Source organism: Perca flavescens, chromosome 8 (genome assembly GCF_004354835.1).
Source record: "Perca flavescens isolate YP-PL-M2 chromosome 8, PFLA_1.0, whole genome shotgun sequence".
NCBI lineage: Eukaryota > Metazoa > Chordata > Actinopteri > Perciformes > Percidae > Perca > Perca flavescens.
The window spans coordinates 38,984,954-39,003,678 of record NC_041338.1 but is presented as its reverse complement, the minus strand read 5'-3'; the positions used below and the strand labels follow the sequence as shown (position 1 = coordinate 39,003,678).

At 43.4% G+C, this 18,725-nt stretch overlaps 1 protein-coding gene across 1 annotated transcript in view; it reads right to left on the bottom strand.

Annotated features, from left to right (window-relative positions):
* The window catches only part of nup160 (nucleoporin 160), a 55,767-nt gene extending 43,022 nt beyond the window's left edge, over positions 1–12,745 (bottom strand). The window contains exons 1-10 of the mRNA XM_028585178.1: positions 12,540–12,745; positions 10,919–11,027; positions 9,791–10,001; positions 9,396–9,606; positions 7,222–7,412; positions 6,133–6,369; positions 1,952–2,049; positions 1,499–1,583; positions 1,059–1,127; positions 227–310 (exon numbers count right to left, since the gene is read on the bottom strand). Coding sequence (XP_028440979.1) covers positions 227–310; positions 1,059–1,127; positions 1,499–1,583; positions 1,952–2,049; positions 6,133–6,369; positions 7,222–7,412; positions 9,396–9,606; positions 9,791–10,001; positions 10,919–11,027; positions 12,540–12,633 — 1,389 coding nt within the window. The 5' untranslated portion in view covers positions 12,634–12,745. The remainder of the gene's footprint in view (positions 1–226; positions 311–1,058; positions 1,128–1,498; positions 1,584–1,951; positions 2,050–6,132; positions 6,370–7,221; positions 7,413–9,395; positions 9,607–9,790; positions 10,002–10,918; positions 11,028–12,539) is intronic.
* Between the last annotated feature and the right edge of the window lie 5,980 nt (positions 12,746–18,725).

The following is an 18,725-nucleotide window of genomic DNA, read 5'->3' as shown; positions in this document are numbered from 1 at the left end:
GAGGCCAAACCGCAGGAAAATATCTGCGTCTTCCCTTTGTGTAAACGGGGCTTCAGACTTTAGGGTCAGTTCCTGGGGTAGGAGCTGTTCTTATGAGTCAGCAAGGACAGAAAGTGATGCTTTGGCTGAAGGTTATCATACGTCTCTTATACCGTATATCCTATCACCCAGCACAGGAACCGAGATCAGACAGAGCGAATTTATATTTCAACAGACAGTAAATTACCTCGGTCTCCACGGCAACCGTCACCTCCTTCTTCAGACTGTCCCAGGACAGATCAGAGATCCTCTCCGAGCCTCGCCGGAAGATCTGAAAAACACACACACACACCCCTTCAGATACAACCAACTAACTGCAGCGTTAAGTTTATCACCTGTAGAGCTCTAACTACAGCATTAGTTTAAATGTAAATGGACTGTTCTTATATTATTATTATTTTTATTCTTATATAGCTTACAGGAACCATTCACACACATTCATACACTGTGGCCGAGGCTCAGCATGCACAGCATCGGGGGCAACTCTGGGTTCAGTGTCTTGCCCAAGGACACTTCACACACATTCATACACTGCAGGGCCAAGGATCGAACCACCAACCTTCCGATTGGCAGGCAACCGCTCTACCACTGAGCCACAGCCACCCCTGTACCTGTACAGCTTTAACTACAGCGTTAGTTTATCACCTGTAGAGCTTTAACTACAGCGTTAGTTTATCACCTGTAGAGCTTTAACTACAGCGTTAGTTTATCACCTGTAGAGCTTTAACTACAGCGTTAGTTTATCACCTGTAGAGCTTTAACTACAGCGTTAGTTTATCACCTGTACAGCTTTAACTACAGCGTTAGTTTATCACCTGTAGAGCTTTAACTACAGCGTTAGTTTATCACCTGTAGAGCTTTAACTACAGCGTTAGTTTATCACCTGTAGAGCTTTAACTACAGCGTTAGTTTATCACCTGTAGAGCTTTAACTACAGCGTTAGTTTATCACCTGTAGAGCTTTAACTACAGCGTTAGTTTATCACCTGTAGAGCTTTAACTACAGCGTTAGTTTATCACCTGTAGAGCTTTAACGATGGCTGAAGCTGTGAATCGGAGCGGAGAGAAGAGAACCTCCAGGTACGTTTCCTGTTAACACACAAACAGACCTTTATTTAAACAGTTTCTCTGTCAGTTATTAATTGTGTGTGTGTCTCAGTGTGTGTGTCTTGGTGTATGTGTGTGTGTCTCAGTGTGTGTGTCTTGGTGGGTGGGTGTGTGTGTGTGTCTCAGTGTGTGTGTCTTGGTGGGTGGGTGTGTGTGTGTGTCTCAGTGTGTGTGTCTTGGTGTATGTGTGTGTGTGTCTCTGTCTGTGTGAGAGTGCATGTGTGCGCCACCTGTATTTATGTTTGTACATTGGTTCCCGTGTATATTTTTGAATAGTTCTTATTGTATTCTCTTGTATTTATTATTTCTTGTATATTGAGTATGTATCTTCTAGTCAGAGGGTCAGGTCTTACTCTGGGGTCCTGGTCTGCTCCGATGTGAACTTCTTCTTCAGGCGGAGGCTGAACAAACACCTGGTTCCACTGACCTGCCGAGTTACTGAAACACAGAACCAGGATCAGAGCCCATAATGATCATTAGAGAGTCAGAAGGTTGGCATGTTCTGCTTCTCATTCTGATCCAATCAGCTGAGGGATGTCTCCACACACTGCACAGCTCTGTATACTGAGCTCCACACACTGCACAACTCTGTATACTGAGCTCCACACACTGCACAGCTCTGTATACTGAGACTACAATGCTACATTTACACAAATATCTTTAGCAAACTTCCTGGGGGCGTCAAACACTACAAAACTAACAGACACCAGGGAAACCTCTGCTTGAACTTGTATTTAAAGTAAGAGACGGATAAACTCGCAGATGTAAAAGCTGTAATGATGACAGACATAAACTCTGAGACTTACTCCTCAAAGTTGATGTATTTGACGACGGCGGCGTTGGATTCGTCCACCCATACGCCCCAGATGTCTGTCGGGGTCAGAGAGAAATCCACCAGAGTCTCCTGTTGACAAAGTCATTAAAACTGTTTATCTCATAAAACAGCACGAGTCAGAACAGAGGCCTGGTCCAGGTTCAGGTTCTGGTTGAAAAGGCTAATATTTTTAGGGAAAAAAATCAAATATTTTGGATGTTTTGCTGAAGAAAAGAGTTGAACATTTTCAGGGAAAACACAGAATTGATTCAGTAAATCCTTGGTGATAATCTGATCAGATATTAAATGTGTTGTTATGTCGAGGTGTTTTTAGGCTAGATGAGAGACAGGAAGTCTCACTTCCTGTAGGGCTGTAGCGATACACTAATCTCAGGATATGATACACGATATTCAGCTCACGATACAATATATATCACAATATTCAGCCAACGATAAGATTTGATACGATTCGATATATTTCGATACACTTACATCATTTTCTGAAAGATTTAAAGGGGACCTTTTGGTGACATCTTGTGAGTGTTCCATTTACTTGGATTTAATTAATTGAACTGAAAACATCAACTACATATTTTTCAGAATTTTTCTAAGCACTCTGGCGGCCGGACTTTCAAATAAAGAGAACAAAATGAATTTATACCTAATATGCCTATTCTTGTTCGAAATTTTCACTTGCTTACTGAATTAATGCTACTATTTTTTAACATGTACAGTGGGGGAAGTAAGTATTTGACCCCTTGCTGATTTTGCTGACACAGGTGTGTGTGTGTGTATATATTTGATCAGGATATATCCTTTAATGCCAATCTAAAACAAACCTCAAGAACAGCCTTTTTTCATCTTCGTAACATTGCTAAAATTAGTAATATCCTGTCTCAAAACGACGCTGAAAAACTAGTCCATGCATTCGTTACTTCTAGGCTGGACTATTGTAATTCCCTACTGTCAGGTTGCTCAAATAAGTCCCTTAAGACTCTCCAGCTGATCCAGAATGCTGCAGCGCGTGTTCTCACAAGAACTAAGAAAAGAGATCATATTTCTCCTGTATTAGCTTCTCTGCACTGGCTTCCTGTTGAATCCAGGATTGAGTTTAAAATCCTTCTATTGACCTACAAAGCTCTAAATGGTCTAGCACCATCATATCTAGAAGAGCTCCTAATACCCTATTGTCCCACTAGAGCACTGCGCTCCCAGAATGCAGAGTTACTGGTGGTACCTAGAGTCTTTAAAAGTAGAATGGGAGCCAGAGCCTTCAGCTACCAGGCTCCTCTCTTATGGAACCAGCTCCCGATCTGGGTTCGGGGGGCAGACACTGTAATCGCTTTCAAGAATGAACTTAAAACTCTTCTATTTGATAAAGCTTATAGTTAGGGAGAGAGGAGTTGCAGTGTTCACCTAACTGGCCCACCTGCTTCTCTTCATAATTGTTAGATTAATAATACATAACAAAGTAGAGGGAGACAGGCCAGCCAAGCCCGATCCGGCAGGGGGAGAGATCTAAGCCCGAAAAAGCTACCTCTCCTTATGACCCGTCTCTCTTAGTTACGCTGTTATAGTTACGCTGTTATAGTTCTAGACTGCCGGGGGACTTCCTTCCTTTGACACACTGAGCTGCTCTCTCCTCTCCCTTTCTATTTTCTATTTACTTTTACTATTACTATTTGTGTGTATCCAGTCCCAGAAATGCTTGTTACTAATCCTAGCTTCTGGGAGTTTACTCCCGAGTCCTTGTGTTTTTTCCCCAGCGTATTTCCTTGGAGAACGTTGGCACCAAGATCCTGGTTCCAGCTGTCGCCGTGGTCCTGCTGCACTCCCTGCCGAGCTCAGCGGTGCCCTGCAATGTCATGCTGCTTCCTGCTGAACCCTGCAGCTCCCCGCTACATCCAGTCACTGTTCCATTATTAATGTGACTATTATTGCCACTGTTCATCACACCCCCAACCGGCCCGTCAGACACCGCCTACCAAGAGCCTGGGTCTGTCCGAGGTTTCTTCCCAAGAGGGAGTTTTTCCTCGCCACTGTCGCACTGCTTGCTCTTGAGGGAATTACTGTAATTGTTGGAATTGTTGGGGCTTTGTAAATTATAGAGTGTGGTCTAGACCTACTCTATCTGTAAAGTGTCTCGAGATAACTCGTTATGATTTGATACTATAAATAAAATTGAATTGAATATGTGTGTGTGAGTGTCTCTCCCCACCAGGTGTGTGTGTGTGTGTGTGTGTGTGTGTGTGTGTAAATGTCTCTCCCCACCAGGTGTGTGTATACAGTGGGGGAAATAAGTATTTGACCGCTTGCTGATTTTGCAGGTTTGCCCACTTACAAAGAATGCAAAAATCTACAATTGTAATCATATGTACATTCTAACAGTGAAAGACAGAATCCCAAAGAAAATTCCAGAAAATCACATCATATGAATTTATTAAAATTGATAACCATCTGATGAGGAAAAACAAGTATTTGACCCCCTGGACAAACAGCAAGTATTCTGGCTCCTACAAGCCAGTTAGTCTGTCTTTAAGACACAGCCCCAATCCGAACCAATTATCTACATCAAATACACCTGCCTCACCTCGTTACCTGTATAAAAGACACCTGTCAACACCCAAACAACCAGCATCCAACATCACCACCATGGGCAAGACCAAAGAGCTTTCTCGGACATCAGGGACAAGATTGTTGATCTGCACAAGGCTGGGATGGGCTACAAGAGAATCGGAAAGCAACTTGGAGAGAAAAGATCAACTGTCGGTGCAGTTATCAGGAAATGGAAGAAGCACCACACCACCGCCAACCTCCCTCGGTCTGGGCCTCCACACAAGATCTTGCCTCGTGGGGTGTCCCTGATCATGCGAACGGTGAGGAATCATCCCAAAACCACAAGGGGGGAACTGATGAATCAACTGAAGGCAGCTGGGACCACAGTTACAAAAGAAACGGTTGGTAACACACTACGCCGTCATGGATTGAAATCCTGCAGCGCACGCAAGGTCCCCCTGCTCAAGAAGAAACATGTACAGGCCCGCATGAAGTTCGCCATTCACCACCTGGACGACTCAGAAGAGGCCTGGAAGAAGGTGATGTGGTCAGATGAGACCAAAATAGAACTTTTTGGCCTCAACTCAACTCGTCGTGTTTGGAGGGCAAAGAACACCGAGTACAACCCAAAGAACACCATCCCCACCGTCAAGCATGGTGGTGGCAACATCATGCTTTGGGGGTGCTTTTCAGCCAAGGGGACGGGACAACTCCATTGTATTGAGGGGAGGATGGACGGGGCCATGTATCGTGGAATTCTGGACCGACATCTCCTTCCCTCAGTGAGAGAGCTGAAGATGGGTCGAGGATGGGTGTTTCAGCACGACAAAGACCCTAAGCACACCGCCAAAGCAACAAAAGAGTGGCTGAAGAAGAAGCACATCCAGGTTCTGGAGTGGCCTAGCCAGTCTCCAGACCTGAATCCGATTGAAAATCTTTGGAGGGAGCTTAAAATTCAAGTTGCCAGGCGACAACCTCGGAACCTGAATGATTTGGAGGCTGTCTGCAGGGAGGAGTGGGCCAACATCCCTGCCGAAATGTGCACAAACCTTGTCACCAACTATAAAAATCGTTTGACATCTGTGCTGGCCAATAATGGCTTTTCTACAAAATATTAACATGCTGTTTGCCCAGGGGGTCATATACTTGTTTTTCCTCATCAGATGGTTATCAATTTTAATAAATTCATATGATGTGATTTTCTGGAATTTTCTTTGGGATTCTGTCTTTCACTGTTAGAATATACATATGATTAAAATTGTAGATTTTTGCATTCTTTGTAAGTGGGCAAACCTGCAAAATCAGCAAGGGGTCAAATACTTATTCCCCCCACTGTAAATGCTTGAAATGATAAATAACAGAACACAGTTTTTCCTTTTTACATTTTGTGAATTCCTGATTATTCTGGGGGCCAGACTAAAAGCTTTGGCGGCGGGCCAGTTGACATTGGCTGCTATACAGCGACACTAGCGGCTGGCTGACCAAATCGCTCTTCCTGCAACGTGAACGGGGGTAAACACGGGGGATTTGAATGGGACTTATGTATCGATACTCGCTGCATAAAAAAAAATATCGATTTATATCGCAGAATCGATAAAATTGCTCAGCCTTAACTACCTGTGTGGTGAAGAGGGAGGAGATGTGTTCGAGGCTGTAGCGCTGGTTGCCGGCGGCGACCAGCTGCAGCACGGTGAACTGTCCCCTCTGAGGGACGGCGAGGTAGACGCAGAGACACAGACCCGTGCTCGGGGAAAACGCCAGGCGCAGCCGGTGGCCATTACCAGGGTTACGCTTCACGCCTTTACAGGCCGGCATGTAGTCCAACATATCGGCCTCCAGCACACACGCCTGCTCCTAAACACACACACAAAACTTATATTAATAATGATAATAATAATAATAATAATATAAACATGTAGTCCAACATATCAGCCTCCAGCACACACGCCTGCTCCTAAACACACACACACAAAACTTAATATTAATAATAATGATAATAATAATATCTACATGTAGTCCAACATGTTGGCCTCTAACACATATGCCTGCTCCTAAACACACACACACACACACACACACACACACACACACACACACACACACACACACACACACACACACACACACACACACAGTAACAAGAATCACAAGAGGCCGATTACAACACAACAATTGCTGGAAAAAAACGGCAAAATTGTTGAAAAATAGCAACAAAAACCTTGAAAAAAAGAAAAAAAACGTCAAGACAAGAAGACAGAGCCGGTAAACACCAGACCGTCCTCTCAGCCTTTTATAAGTTACAAAGTCTTATGTTCAACATAAAAAAAACTCTAAACAAAAGAGGTCAAAAAAATGTGCAAAAAGCTTCAAAAGCATCTAAGAAACTAGTTTAGTGAATGCTGCAGTACTCCGAATATCAACACTCCGCAATCAATCACATCAATGACTTGAAAACTGCAGCAAGAAACAAATTAAATTGTGGTAAAATCTTCAGTATGCGTTTCATGTCCAACGGTTAGGAGTTAGGGTTAGTTCTGAGTCTGGGTGCTCTGGTTTCATACGTTAAGCCAGCTGTCAAACATTTTGATTTGAAACTTTGATTTTGGAATTTTTGACTATTTTAGACCGGTTACGAGTGCAGCAGCCCTGTGGAGAACCGGTATGTGCCGGTCTGATGTACGTGTGAAGCTCGGTGGAGTTTCTCACCGTGAAGGACCACATGCGCAGCTTGTGGTCCTGACACAGAGCGAAGATGAAGCAGTCTTCCTCCAGCTCTCTGACAGCCAGACTCAGCGCTCGGTCAGACGGACTCTGGTCTCCACGGATCGCTGTCGGCATCCAGCCGGAAAACCTCCGCATCATGGAGCTCCTCTTTAGCTCCACCACCGACACGCTGCCTGAACACAGAGAGAGAGAGAGAGAGAGAGAGAGAGAGAGAGAGAGAGAGAGAGAGAGAGAGAGAGAGAGAGAGAGAGACACACACACACTATTTTTAAACACATGTAAAATTACAAAAGTTACAGGAAAACACTTCAAAATAGATTCATAACAAATTAAACAAGTTTTCTTACAACAAAAGGTTTATTTCAACTGACGGTCATATTGGACTGGTCCAACATGTAATGGACTGGTCCAACATGTAATGGACTGGTCCAACATGTATTGGACTGGTCCAACATGTATTGGACTGGTCCAACATGTATTGGACTGGTCCAACATGTAAGGGTTAATGCCCGACAAGGTGTCCATCGTCAGGTATTAATGGGTGACGGCGAGGCGTGAACCAGATTCATACATTAGCCGGTGTGTACCTTGTGTGCCGTACGGTGGCAGAGATTCAGACATAAGCCGGTGTGTACCTTGTGTGCCGTACGGTGGCAGAGATTCAGACATTAGCCGGTGTGTACCTTGTGTGCCGTACGGTGGCAGAGATTCAGACATTAGCGGTGTACCTAGTGTGCCGTCACGGGCGGCAGAGATTCAGACATAAGCCGGTGTGTACCTTGTGTGCCGTACGGTGGCAGAGATTCAGACATTAGCCGGTGTGTACCTTGTGTGCCGTACGGTGGCAGAGATTCAGACATTAGCCGGTGTGTACCTAGTGTGCCGTACGGTGGCAGAGATTCAGACATTAGCCGGTGTGTACCTTGCGTGCCGTACGGTGGCAGAGATTCAGACATTAGCCGGTGTGTACCTAGTGTGCCGTACGGTGGCAGAGATTCAGACATTAGCCGGTGTGTACCTTGCGTGCCCGTCTGGGTGGCAGAGATTCAGACATTAGCCGGTGTGTACCTAGTGTGCCGTGCGGCGGCAGAGATTCAGACATTAGCCGGTGTGTACCTTGTGTGCCGTACGGCGGCAGAGATTCAGACATTAGCCGGTGTGTACCTTGTGTACCTTGCGTGCCGTGGCAGAGATTCAGACATTAGCCGGTGTACCTTGTTGTGCCGTACGGCAGAGATTCAGACATTAGCGGTGTGTACCTTTGTGTGCCGTGACGGCGGCAGAGATTCAGACATTAGCCGGTGTGTACCTTGTGTACCTTGCGTGCCGTGGCAGAGATTCAGACATTAGCCGGTGTGTACCTTGCGTGCCGTACGGCGGCAGAGATTCAGACATTAGCGGTTAATATCCCTTGCGTACCGTCACGGTGGCAGAGATTCAGACATTAGCCGGTGTGTACCTTGCGTGTCGTCGGCGGCAGAGATTCAGACATTAGCGGTGTGTTTTGCGTGCCCGTCGGCGGCAGAGATTCAGACATTAGCCGGTGTGTACCTTGCGTGCCGTACGGTGGCAGAGATTCAGACATTAGCCGGTGTGTACCTTGCGTGCCGTACGGCGGCAGAGATTCAGACATTAGCCGGTGTGTACCTTGGTGCCGTCTGGCAGCAGAGATTCAGACATTAGCCGTGTGTACCTTGCGTTGCCGGCGGCGGCAGAGATTCAGACATTAGCCGGTGTAACCTTGCGTGCCGCGACGGCGGCAGAGATTCAGACATTAGCCGTGTGTACCTTGCGTGCCGCACGGCGGCAGAGATTCAGACATTAGCCGGTGGTACCTTGCGGCGCGGCAGAGATTCAGACATTAGTCGGGTACCTTGTGTGCCGTGCGGCGGCAGAAATTCAGACATTAGCCGGTGTGTACCTTGTAGCGGGCGGCAGAAATTCAGACATTAGCCGGTGTGTACCTTGTGTGCCGTACGGCGGCAGAGATTCAGACATTAGCCGGTGTGTACCTTGCGTGCCGTGCAGCGGCAAAGATTCAGACATTAGCCGGTGTGTACCTTGCGTGCCGTGCGGCGGCAAAGATTCAGACATTAGCCGGTGTGTACCTTGCGTGCCGTGCGGCGGCAAAGATTCAGACATTAGCCGGTGTGTACCTTGTGTGCCGTACGGCGGCAGAGAAAGCACCACAATGCCTCCGGCCGGTGCAGCCAGGGCGTAGTGAGCCTCTCCAGCCTGACTGAGCCAGGCGGTGCCGGTGGTTGGACTCAGCGAGCCGGGGATTACGGCGCTGTGGGCAGCGTCCTGCAGGCTCAGCTTGCCCACGTCGGTGAAGACAGACTGCATGTGCAGCTCCGTCACCAGATCCTGGAACCAACGGGAAGACACGGTTAGAGCCAACGTTAAAGGAGGACTGCAGCTGTGCTTTTCGGCAGTTTTCTGCAGATTTTCAACAAATTAAAAACTTAAATGTTCACACGTCTCCAACTCATCTCACTGCTGGAGACTATGACAGCATCCACAGACTGAGTTTGGGTTCATGGTTACTCACGCTGCGGTACATGCGTGAGGGGTGCGGCAGCAGCAGCCTGTGGACGCTCTGATTGGTGGAGACGAGGATGACCACATTGTTGAGCGTCTCCTGGATGTGGACTCCTCCGGGCAGAACGCTGCAGTGACTCAGCCGGAGTCTCACCGCATTGTTCAGCAGGTTGGTGTCCAAAGACTGCTCCACCAGCTGCACCGAGTCCCCGGACGTACACCTACAGACAGACAGACAGACAGACAGACAGACAGATTTGAAATGCAGTTTGTGTCGTAATGTGATAAATGTTGACAGTAAAGAGAAAGTCTTGTGTTGACGGTAGAGGACTCCATGTGTTTCCAGTGTGTATTAGAGGACTCCATGTGTTTATAGTGTGTATTAGAGGACTCCATGTGTTTATAGTGCGTATTAGAGGACTCCATGTGTTTATAGTGTGTATTAGAGGACTCCATGTGTTTATAGTGTGTATTAGAGGACTCCATGTGTTTATAGTGCGTATTAGAGGACTCCATGTGTTTATAGTGTGTATTAGAGGACTCCATGTGTTTATAGTGTGTATTAGAGGACTCCATGTGTTTATAGTGCGTATTAGAGGACTCCATGTGTTTATAGTGTGTATTAGAGGACTCCATGTGTTTATAGTGCGTATTAGAGGACTCCATGTGTTTCCAGTGTGTAGGACTCCATGTGTTTATAGGACTCCATGTGTTTTTATAGTGCGTGTTAGAGGACTCCATGTGTTTATAGTGTGTATTAGAGGACTCCATGTGTTTATAGTGTGTATTAGAGGACTCCATGTGTTTATAGTGTGTATTAGAGGACTCCATGTGTTTATAGTGTGTATTAGAGGACTCCATGTGTTTATAGTGTGTATTAGAGGACTCCATGTGTTTATAGTGTGTATTAGAGGACTCCATGTGTTTATAGTGTGTATTAGAGGACTCCATGTGTTTATAGTGTGTATTAGAGGACTCCATGTGTTTATAGTGTGTATTAGAGGACTCCATGTGTTTATAGTGTGTATTAGAGGACTCCATGTGTTTATAGTGTGTATTAGAGGACTCCATGTGTTTATAGTGTGTATTAGAGGACTCCATGTGTTTATAGTGTGTATTAGAGGAGGATGTGACTGACCAGTGAATTAATCGGTTGCTGGTGACAGACAGAAGCTTCCCGCTCTCGCCATAATGGAACGCTCCGGCGCTGTCGGGAAACTTCACTCCGCCAGGTAGAGCGCTCACACCTGCACACAGAAAACACACCTTATGTTTCACTAGACAAAAAACACACCTTATGATGTTACACTAGACAGAAAACACACCTTATGATGTTTCACTAGACAGAAAACACACCTTATGATGTTTCACTAGACAAAAAACACACCTTATGATGTTTCACTAGACAGAAAACACACCTTATGATGTTACACTAGACAGAAAACACACCTTATGATGTTACACTAGACAAAAAACACACCTTATGATGTTACACTAGACAAAAAACACACCTTATGATGTTACACTAGACAGAAAACACACCTTATGATGTTACACTAGACAAAAAACACACCTTATGATGTTTCACTAGACAAAAAACACACCTTATGTTACACTAGACAAAAAACACACCTTATGATGTTACACTAGACAGAAAACACACCTTATGATGTTACACTAGACAAAAAACACACCTTATGATATTACACTAGACAAAAAACACACCTTATGATGTTTCACTAGACAAAAAAACACACCTTATGATGTTACACTAGACAAAAAACACACCTTATGATGTTACACTAGACAAAAAACACACCTTATGATGTTACACTAGACAAAAAACACACCTTATGATGTTACACTAGACAAAAAACACACCTTATGATGTTACACTAGACAGAAAACACACCTTATGATGTTACACTAGACAAAAAACACACCTTATGATGTTACACTAGACAAAAAACACACCTTATGATGTTACACTAGACAGAAAACACACCTTATGTTTCACTAGACAAAAAACACACCTTATGATGTTACACTAGACAGAAAACACACCTTATGATGTTACACTAGACAGAAAACACACCTTATGATGTTACACTAGACAAAAAACACACCTTATGATGTTACACTAGACAGAAAACTAATGTGTGACACAGACAAGACAGACAGACACACACACACACACACACACACACACACACACACACACACACACACACACACACACACACACACACACACACACACACACACACACACACACACGAAGAGTTGTGGACACAGAGATCCCAGAATCCATTTAGATCACTTAAAGTTAACTTGTAATTATTAGTATTTTGGACATTAAACTATCTGATTCTTCCTCCACTACATTACTCTGACAGCTTTAGTTACTAGTTACTTTGGTTACTTTACACATTAAGATTACTAAACACATGGATTTTATAACATCTGATGTTTTATTAGAAATGAAACTGAACTTTTACTGTGACTGAGTATTTCTACAGTGTGCTATTAGAACTTTTACTGCAGTAAAGTAATCTGAATACTTCTTCCACCACTGGATGTTTTAATGACAGCGTTAGCAGCTACATTAACTTCATTAGCTAAACACCGCTAACGTCAAACAGCGTGCTAGCTGTTGTTAGCTTGTGTGCTAACCACAGAGCGTATAACACATGATAGATATAGTAAATATAAAGCAGAGAAGGCGGAGAGCAGAGCGCTGTAACTGGCGGATCTCTTACCGAGGTCTACTGTTACGTCTCTGAACCTGTGGAGAGTTTCCCTCTCGAATCCGCAGATCTCAATGAAGCTTCGCTCCAGCACCGCCGCCGCCATCTTCGCTGTCTTCACCCCGCTGCATGCGGCTGTGACGTCAGCGGGAGAAGAGGAGAAGGCCGCGCGCTGCCCGTTCAAACATTTCTTCTTCTTCTTCTTCTTCTTCAGTTGATTTTTTTTAACGGCGGATGCGGACTAACTTAGCGCACTACCGCCACCCTCCAGATAAATTGTGCATGATCATCACTATGGCTTACATCCTTGAGAATACTGTGTAGCCTGCAGGCTACAAAAAATAAACAAACAAACAAAACAAAAAAATAAATAAATAAAAATAAAAACTATATTCTGTCAATGAGTCCAGTGTTCTTTAAAAATTCAAGCATATACTTTATTACTCTATGATCGGAGCCCTTAGACAAAAGATCTCTAAGGATAAAACTTTCCCCACTGCCCTCTATTTTCCTTTTCATAAAAACCCTTTCTCTATTAAATTTCCTACATATCATAAAGACGTGTTCCACTGTTCTCGCGATTTCCTGAATTATGTTTTCCTATTAACTGTAATGTTTTTTTTAGCCTGGTATGCCCTAGTCTCATTCTTGTAAAAATTCCCTCTTCTTTTCGACACCTTAATACTAAATGACCCTGACCAACCTCAGGATTTACAATGTAAAAATCCCTCCCTTTATCTTCCCTGTCCCATTTATCTTGCCACAACTTTTTAACATGTTTTTTAATCATTGACTTAGCCTCTGATTTTGATATTTTACACTGAATAGATATGTTTGTCGCTTTCAAAGCCTGTTTAGCAGACTTGTCTGCCAACTCATTACCAACCATACCTACATGAGCCGGAACCTAAACAAACTTTACATGCGTCCCCCCATTTTGAATACTATGCAGCAACGTCAATATCTCACACACAATATCAGACCTTTCACATGAGTTACCTGATTTAAAATGTTCTAAGGCTGACAACGAGTCTGAGCATATAGCTACTCTTATCGGTTTACTTTGCTCTACCCACTGCAATGCCATCACAATAGCTATCAACTCTGCTGAAAACACTGATAAATGATCCGAAACTCTTGCAGAAAACTTATATCAAACTCTGGTATCACATATGCAATTGCCTCTTTCCCTGTATCTGGTTGCTTTGACCCATCAGTAAAGATTTCCACATACCCATAATAGTTATCCACATACCTCATAGCCATTTGTCCACTATCCCCCTTATAGTTTTTTATCTTTTCATGCAAAGTTATATCAGCATCTGGAACCGGTAGCAGCCACGGCGGGTGCGGTGGCTAGACTACAGATGGACCAAATTCGAAATGTTACAGCCGCTTGTTTTACCTTTTCATGTATACTTGCACTAAACGTCTCTCTTTTACTTTTTGCCTGCCTAACCCTAACCCTCCTCCCATGTTGAAATGAGGACACTTTTAGTTGGATGGTCTTCCATATGTCCTTTTAGATGATCAAAATATGATAGTGACATTTGCAGTCGTCTCAACTCAAATGGCATTTCCCCTACTTCAACCTGGAGCGCTGATATAGGGGAGGTTCTCATGGCTCCTGAACATATCCGGAGGGCTGAACCCTGAATAACATCAAGCTTCTTTAATTCAGACTTTGCAGCAGACCCATAAGCCACGCACCCAAAATCAACAATAGATCTAATTAATCCCACATAAAATCTTTTCATTGAAGTCATATCTCCCCACTCCTTATTACACAAGCACATAATTACATTAATGACTTTTTTACACTTGTTAACTACCTTTTCAATATGATTATGCCAGGTAAGCTTAGAATCAAAAAGCATACCTAAAAATCTCACACATTTTACTTCTAAATCTCTTCCATACAATTGCAATGTAAACCTTTCTTCAATTTTTTTAAACGAGAAAAACACTACCTTGGTTTTCTCAACAGAGAACCTGAATCCCCATTTCCATTCTTCTACACAGTCGATAGCTTTTTGCACATTTTTAACAATGAATTGAACATTTTTACCCCTTTTCCAGAGAGCGCCGTCATCTGCAAACAATGATTTACCTATACCATAATCAAGTTAAAAAATCATTTATCATAATAGAGAACAAAATTGGTGAAATAACACTTCCTTGGGGTACACCATTTTCCACAAAAACACAATCAGAGAAGCTACTGTTTATTCTCACCTGAATTTGCCTATTGCTTAAAAAATCCTTAATCCAGCAATACATTTTCCCGTCTATTCCAAGCCTTCGGATTTTAATTAACACACCATCCTTCCAAAGCATATCATATGCTTTTTCCATATCAAAAAATATAGCAGCTACTACTTCTTTACACACTTGGGCCTTTCTTATATCACTCTCCAATTTAATAACTGGATCCATAATTGACCTTCCTTTCCTGAAGCCGCTTTGGAACGACGTTATCAGATTTCGAGACTCAACAGAAAAAGTCAGTTCAAATATTTAAAGAGACAGGACACACTGTTACCCGCCACCATAGATATATATCTATTACCCAGCATAGATATATATCTATGACCCAGCATAGATATATATCTATTACCCAGCATAGATATATATCTATGACCCAGCATAGATATATATCTATGACCCTCCCGCAGCAGCATGTGTGTTCAGACCAAAGGGGTCAGCGAGCCTCCAGAAAGTGTACCTCCTACGGGGAGATTCTGATGCTAACAAGCCATCACCTCCTGTTAACATCCCATTGACTGCCATTCATTCTGGCGTCACTTTGACAGAGAATAACTTTACATCTGAAGCGTTTCCACCTCTGAGGAATCAGATGAAATCTTTTATGTAAAGAAACACTAACGGGGTACAGCATTAACACTAACAGGGTACAGAGTTAACACTAACGGGGTACAGCATTAACACCAACAGGGTACAGAGTTAACACTAACGGGGTACAGCATTAACACCAACAGGGTACAGTGTTAACACTTACAGGGTACAGTGTTAACACTTACAGGGTACAGCGTTAACACTAAAAGGTACAGCATTAACACTAACAGGGTACAGCGTTAACACTAACAGGGTACAGTGTTAACACTAACAGGGTACAGAGTTAACACTAACAGGGTACAGTGTTAACACTAACAGGTACAGTGTTAACACTAACAGGGTACAGCATTAACACTAACAGGGTACAGTGTTAACACTTACAGGGTACAGCGTTAACACTAACAGGTACAGCATTAACACTAACAGGGTACAGCGTTAACACTAACAGGGTACAGTGTTAACACTAACAGGGTACAGCGTTAACACTAATGGGGTACAGTGTTAACACTAACAGGTACAGAGTTAACAATAACAGGGTACAGCGTTAACACTAACAGCTACAGAGTTAACAATAACAGGGTACAGCGTTAACACTAACAGGGTACAGCGTTAACACTAACAGGGTACAGAGTTAACCCTAACAGGGTACAGTGTTAAAACTAACAGGGTGTAGCGTTAACACTAACAGGGTACAGCATTGACACTAACAGGGTACAGTGTTAACACTAACAGGGTACAGCATTAACACTAACAGGGTACAGAGTTAACACTAACAGGGTACAGTGTTAACACTAACAGGGTACAGTGTTAACACTAACAGGGTACAGCGTTAACACTAATGGGGTATAGTGTTAACACTAACAGGGTACAGTGTTAACACTAACAGGGTACAGCGTTAACACTAATGGGGTACAGTGTTAACACTAACAGGGTACAGTGTTAACACTAACAGGGTACAGTGTTAACACTAATGGGGTACAGTGTTAACACTAACAGGTACAGAGTTAACAATAACAGGGTACAGAGTTAACACTAACAGGGTACAGCGTTAACACTAACAGGTACAGTGTTAACACTAATGGGGTACAGTGTTAACACTAACAGGGTACAGTGTTAACACTAACAGGGTACAGTGTTAACACTAACAGGGTACAGCGTTAACACTAATGGGGTACAGTGTTAACACTAACAGGGTACAGAGTTAACACTAACAGGGTACAGTGTTAACACTAACAGGGTACAGCGTTAACACTAATGGGGTACAGTGTTAACACTAACAGGTACAGAGTTAACAATAACAGGGTACAGCGTTAACACTAACAGGGTACAGCATTGACACTAACAGGGTACAGTGTTAACACTAACGGGGTACAGCATTAACACTAACAGGGTACAGCGTTAACACTAACAGGGTACAGTGTTAACACTAACGGGGTACAGCGTTAACACTAATGGGGTACAGTGTTAACACTAACAGGGTACAGCGTTAACACTAACAGGGTACAGCATTAACACTAACAGGGTATAGCGTTAACACTAACAGGGTACAGCGTTAACACTAACGGGGTACAGTGTTAACACTAACGGGGTACAGCGTTAACACTAATGGGGTACATTGTTAACACTAACAGGTACAGAGTTAACAATAACAGGGTACAGCGTTTACACTAACAGGGTACAGCGTTAACACTAACAGGTACAGTGTTAACACTAACAGGGTACAGCGTTAACCCTAACAGGGTACAGCGTTAACACTAACAGGGTACAGAGTTAACACTAACAGGGTACAGCGTTAACACTAACAGGGTACAGAGTTAACACTAACAGGGTACAGAGTTAACACTAACAGGGTATAGCGTTAACACTAACAGGGTACAGCGTTAACACTAACAGGGTACAGCGTTAACACTAACAGGGTATAGCGTTAACACTAACAGGGTATAGCGTTAACACTAACAGGTACAGAGTTAATACTAACAGGGTACAGCGTTAACACTAACAGGGTATAGCGTTAACACTAACAGGGTACAGCGTTAACACTAACAGGGTATAGCGTTAACACTAACAGGGTACAGCGTTAACACTAACAGGTACAGAGTTAACACTAACAGGGTACAGAGTTAACACTAACAGGGTACAGAGTTAACACTAACAGGGTACAGCGTTAACACTAACAGGGTACAGAGTTAACACTAACAGGGTACAGAGTTAACACTAACAGGGTACAGCATTAACACTAACAGGGTACAGCGTTAACATTAACAGGGTACAGCGTTAACACTAACAGGGTATAGCGTTAACACTAACAGGGTACAGCGTTAACACTAACGGGGTACAGAGTTAACACTAACAGGGTATAGCGTTAACACTAACAGGGTACAGCGTTAACACTAACGGGGTACAGAGTTAACACTAACAGGGTATAGCGTTAACACTAACAGGGTACAGAGTTAACACTAACAGGGTACAGAGTTAACACTAACAGGGTACAGCGTTAACACTAACGGGGTACAGAGTTAACACTAACAGGGTATAGCGTTAACACTAACAGGGTACAGAGTTAACACTAACAGGGTACAGAGTTAACACTAACAGGGTACAGCATTAACACTAACAGGGTACAGCGTTAACATTAACAGGGTACAGCGTTAACACTAACAGGGTATAGCGTTAACACTAACAGGGTACAGCGTTAACACTAACGGGGTACAGAGTTAACACTAACAGGGATACCAACACATATCTACTGGAGATTCTCCGTTGATCTTTCAGTATTTATAACCTTGTGTTGAATTCTGGTAGTTTTACTGTTTCACCTTTCATCTAACAAACTGACCTCACCAACTTTTAAACAAGGCGAGAAGGTACCAACCCTGAACACAACATGCTGTTTTGGGTCATTCTGAGCTGCTCTACAGATTTTCCCGTATTCTTTTCGTGGCGGAGATACTTTGTACTTTGTGTTAAATTCTTCAAATGTTAACTAACAGGTTACCAAACGTCTTTTAACCATTTCATCCTGCTTTTAGTTCCTGTGTTTCTGTTTCTGTCAATGAACAAAAGATTCTAAACTATCTAAAAACATTCATTAACTGGAATATGAACACATGAAAATAAATCAAAAGACTGTGAACTTTCTTTAACAACTCTTTCAGAGGTTTTTGACATTTTCTTCGGTTGTTTTTTACACTTTTTTTCAGGTTTTTGTTGTTTTTGTCATGTGATGCTAACCTCTTCAACCCTAACACGGCCTGCAGTCAGGCGTGTGTGTGTGTGTCTCTGCGTGCAGCCTGCAGTCAGGTGTGTGTGTGTGTGTGTGTGTGTGTGTGTGTGTGTGAGTAT